The sequence below is a fragment of the Parus major genome, unplaced genomic scaffold, assembly GCF_001522545.3.
Source record: "Parus major isolate Abel unplaced genomic scaffold, Parus_major1.1 Scaffold638, whole genome shotgun sequence".
Lineage (NCBI taxonomy): Eukaryota > Metazoa > Chordata > Aves > Passeriformes > Paridae > Parus > Parus major.
Genome location: NW_015379523.1, coordinates 5458 through 9866, shown reverse-complemented (window position 1 = coordinate 9866; position 4409 = coordinate 5458). Strand labels below are relative to the sequence as shown.

Sequence of the window (4409 nt, the reverse complement as noted above, 5' to 3'; positions counted from 1 at the left end):
CACGGGCAAGTGAATGGGAAGCCTGCGCCATCTTGAGTAAGGGCAGGAGGAAGGTGGAACCGCCGCCATCTTGGGTGAGGGCAGGAGGAAGGCGGAACCGCCGCCATCTTGGGTGAGGGCAGGAGGAAGGCGGAACCGCCGCCATCTTGGGTGAGGGCAGAGGGAAAGAACCGCCGCCATCTTGGGTGAGGGCAGAGGACAAGGCGGAACCGCCGCCATCTTGGGTGAGGGCAGAGGCCTTGTCCCCCAAAGTGTCGCCTGTCCCCAAAAGATTTCCCCTCTCCCCAAAATCTCCCGATTTTGTGTGTTCCCGATTGCCTCTTTTCCCCAAAGGCGTTCCCCAGGATGGTCCCGTTCCCCCAAGGGGTTGACGGATGTTAAACTCCAGAAGTCACAGCGCAGTTATGAGAGCAGGTCTGAATTTATTCAGCGCTGAGGGATCATTCCTCCTGAGGCACGCACACCTCGGAGACTCGTTTCTCCCTTTTTTATTCTCTACAGACTAGGGTTACACGATATGCCTAACACATATTCATTTGCTAACCCTGCTTGTCCCTGTTCCTATTAAAATTAGCAGAAGTCCAAAGAATCCACAAAGAATCCAAGGAACCCCCTCATCCTACGGCGCCTTTATCCTTGCACCCAATTTATTTATTTCATTGCACTCCTTATCTTCAGTCTTTATTCTCCTCCTGCCCTTGTGGGAGCACTCAGCTCTTCACACGAGTTTTGTAGCCCCTTCTTCTACTCAAAGCATTTCTTTATACGCTGTTCCTAATTGTTAATTTCTCTGTTTGAGGTTGGGGTGACATCGCCTGGCGGCCGGGGCCGGGTTTTGGGGCCATGGCAGCGCCTCACGGGGCTGGGACTGGGGAAACGCCTCCTGTGCCAGGTTTGGGGTTTGTCCCAGGACAACACCTCCTGTGCCAGGTTTGGGGTTTCTCTTGGGGAACACCTCCTGTGCCAGGTTTGGGGTTCCTCCCAGAGCAACCCCTTGTGTGCAGATTTGGGGTTTCTCCTGGGGCAACAGGTTTGGGGTTTGTCCTGGGACAACAACTCATGTGCCAGGATTGGGGTTTCACCCAGGACAATGCCTCGTGTGCCAGGTTTGGGGTTTCTCCCAGAGCAACAGTTTTGGGGTTTCTCCCAGGACAACCCCTTGTGTGCCAGGTTTGGGGTTTCTTCTGGGGCAACACCTCGTGTGCCACGTTTGGGGTTTCACCCAGAACAACACCTTCTGTGCCAGGTTTGGGGTTTCACCCAGAACAACACCTTCTGTGCCAGGTTTGGGGTTCCTCCCAGAACAACACCTTCTGTGCCAGGTTTGGGGTTTCACCCAGAACAACACCTTCTGTGCCAGGTTTGGGGTTTCACCCAGAACAACACCTCCTGTGCCAGGTTTGGGGTTCCTCCCAGAACAACATCTCCTGTGCCAGGTTTGGGGTTCCTCCCGGGGCGGCACCGCCCGTTCCAGGCGCCGCTCGGGCCCTACTTGGCGCCATCCCCCAAATCGTGGCGGTAGCGCAGGACCTGGAAGTTCAGCAAGGTGCCCAGCAGCGAGGGGGAGGAAGCGCCCACCCTACGGAACCCCACGCCCTCGTAGAGCCGCTGCGCCGCCACCTGCACCACGGAGGTGCTGAGCACCACGGCGCCGTAACCGCGGGCGCGGGCGAAAGCCAGCACCTCCCGGCACAGCGCCTGCGCCAGCCCGCGGCCCCGGTGCTCCCGGCCCACCGACATCCTCCTCAGCTCCAGCTCGCCGCCGCCCGCCGGCTCCACCGCCACCATGCCCACCACCGCGCCGCCCTCCTCGGCCACCCAGAAGCGGCAGTCGGGCGAGCGCAGGTAGGTGCCGGCCACGTCGCACAGGTCGGTGCCCAGCGCCTCGCGCACGTACTCGGCGCACACCGAGCGCACCAGCAGCCACAGCAGCACCAGCGCCAGCGCCACCGCGCCCAGCCCCAGCACCCAGGAGCCGGCGGCCGCCCGCGCGGCCACGAAGACGGCCAGCAGCGCCAGGCGCACCCGCGACGCCCGCAGCACGTGCCGGAAGCCGGCCGGAGCGTGCTCCAGGATGCCGCGGGCGAAGAGAGCTCGGACGGCCTCGTAGTCCTGCTCCTGGTACTGCCGGATGCGGAACGACGCCATGGGGGCACCTGTGAGGGGATAGAGGGGGGTCAGGGCAGTGCCGGGAGCGGGGATGGACGGGGGAAAACAGATCCGGTCACTGGGGTGGTGCAGGGGGGTCGGGTCAGTGCTCACATTCACAGGGAACCCCAGATCCCATCTTTGGGGTGGCACAAGGGGTCAGGGCAGTGCCATAGATGGGGACCCCCAGGATACCCCCAAATCCCATCTTTGGGATCCACAGGGGGGTCAGGGCAGTGCCCACATTCACAGGGAACCCCAGATCCCATCTTTGGGGTGGTACAGGGGGGTCAGGCAGTGCTCACATTCTCAGGGACCCCCAGAACACCCCCAGACCCAGCCCTGGGGTGGCACAGGGGGTCAGGGCAGTGCCCACATTACAGGGACCCCCAGGATACCCCCAAATCCCATCTTCGGGATCCACAGCGGGGTCAAGGCAGTGCTCACATTCACAGGGACCCCCAGATCCCATCTCTGGGGTGGCACAGGGGAGTCAGGGCAGTGCCCACATTACAGGGACCCCCAGGATACCCCCAGATCCCATCTTTGGGATCCACAGGGGGGTCAGGGCAGTGCCGGTGCCGTTCCCACCCGGGGGATCCCCCAAAATCAAGGCGGGGAAGAAGCGGAGGGGTCCCTTCCCGCTCTCGAAGGGCCCTCAGGGCTTCATCCCCCGAGCCCAGCGGGGCAGGGGCTGGGCCTGGCACACCCGGGGGGCACAGGGAGAGAGCAGCAGGATTTGGGGGTGCCCCCCTCACCTCCCCGGGACCCCGACACTCACCGGGAGCCGCGGCACGGCACGACCCGCCCCGGGCAAAGGTGGGAAGTGCCAGTGCCAGAGGGGGCAAAGGGACAGGAGGGGACACGGGGACAGGCGGGGACACGGGGACAGCCCCATCCCGAAGGGAAAAGGATGGAGGGGGATCCCCAAATTACCCCAAACCCCGCAGGATCCGCTCAAACCTCACCCCAGCCCCCCCCAAAAAAATCCCTCCCGGCCGCCCCCCCCACCTGCTGCTACCGGCGCTGTCGCTCCTCAAACCGGGGCCGGCGGCTCCGCAGCTCCTCGGGGCGACCCGGGGGGTCCCTCACGGGGTCCCGGGGGGCTCGCTGACCCCCCCAGCACCACGCCGAGGGGGTTTGGGTTATTTTCTTTTGGGGGTGGGGGTTTTGTTTCCCGCAAGCCCCAGGCCGGTCTGCGCCGGCGGCTCCCGGCGCTGGAGGATGCCGGATGCGTTCAGCCCATGGGTGCGGGGCTCGCTCGGCTCTGGGGGGGCTCCGGGGGCAGCCCGGGGAGGGGAAGGGGGGGACACCCCCAATTCGGGCCGTGCCAGGCCGGCGGAGGCTCCGGCGGCGCTGCCAGCGCAGGCGCCGAGCGGGGAGCGCTGCCCCTGCCGATGATGCCACAAACCCATCCCGGGGGGGCTCTGGGGTCACCGCGGGGGGATTCAGGGGGAGCAGCAGCCCAGCAGGGCACGGGGGACCCCCCAGATCCCGGGGATGGGGCAGCGATGGGGGGTGGGAGAGGGGTCCAGCCCCTCCCGGTGCGGGGAGCCAGGGTCACCCCGGGGGCTGGGGAGGGGTCACGGTGGCGATGATCCCCCCCTCCCCTCCCGGGCTGGAGCCTCCCCGGGGGGCGTCCCGGGGGTCCCGGTGGTGTTGGGGACCCCCCGAGGAGCGGCCCAGCCCAGCGGGGAGGGCTCTCCTTTATTTGGGGAGGGGGCACAGGGACGGGAGGGTCCCTTCAGCCTCCTTGGGGACCCCCCCACCCCCAGGGGGGACACGGTGACCTCAGGGCCGAGCGGGGCACAGCCCCCCGACCCTGGCAGGGCCGCCGGGGGGGTTATGGGGGGGTCACCCCATTTTTGGACCCTGCGGACGCCCCCAGCGCCCCCCCGGCTCTGCTCGGGACTCGGGGTGCTCCGTGCCGCTGCCCCCCGTGTTCCGGGGGCTCCAGGGGGTGCCCGGTTCCTCTGAGCCCCCCGCAGCCCCCAGCCCTTCTCTCGGTGTCCCCAAAGTCCCAACACCCCCCAGTGCCCCCTCACGGCCCCAGGACCCCGCCATTGTCCCCGTGAGGTCCCCGGAACCCCACAGACCCCCCCGGTAGCCCCCAGACCGTCCCGGGGGCACCGCCACTGTCCGGCCGCCCCACGCTGCAGGCCCCCATTGTCCCCGTGGGAATGGCCCCAGTGTCCCCTCGGTGTTCCCCCGGTCTCCCCCGGTGTCCCCCCGTGTCCCCTCGCTGTCCCCTCAGGCTCCCC

The 4409-nt window shown here is 66.5% G+C and overlaps 2 protein-coding genes across 3 annotated transcripts in view; both read right to left on the bottom strand.

The window, feature by feature from the left end:
- Window positions 1-402: 402 nt before the first annotated feature.
- Window positions 403-4160, bottom strand: NAT8 (N-acetyltransferase 8 (putative)). 2 transcript variants are annotated; one of them, XM_015616709.2, is made up of 2 exons: window positions 3170-4160; window positions 403-2156 (listed from the first exon to the last, which is right to left on the bottom strand). In XM_015616709.2, exon 2 carries the CDS (start codon window positions 2146-2148, stop codon window positions 1489-1491), a length of 660 nt encoding a protein of 219 aa, XP_015472195.1. In that variant the 5' UTR covers window positions 2149-2156; window positions 3170-4160; the 3' UTR covers window positions 403-1488. The 2 variants fall into 2 exon arrangements, with proteins under 2 accessions (XP_015472195.1, XP_015472194.1); XM_015616708.2 differs by having other exon boundaries at window positions 3160-4159.
- The window catches only part of LOC107199385 (probable carboxypeptidase X1), a 6567-nt gene continuing 5451 nt past the window's right edge, over window positions 3294-4409 (bottom strand). Inside the window, exon 6 of the mRNA XM_019005530.1 lies at window positions 3294-3415. Coding sequence (XP_018861075.1) covers window positions 3294-3415 — 122 coding nt within the window. The remainder of the gene's footprint in view (window positions 3416-4409) is intronic.

Bases quoted from the DNA above. Each gene is read 5' to 3' on its own strand.
- NAT8 (XM_015616709.2), bottom strand. From the start codon at position 2,148: ATGGCGTCGTTCCGCATCCGGCAGTACCAGGAGCAGGACTACGAGGCC.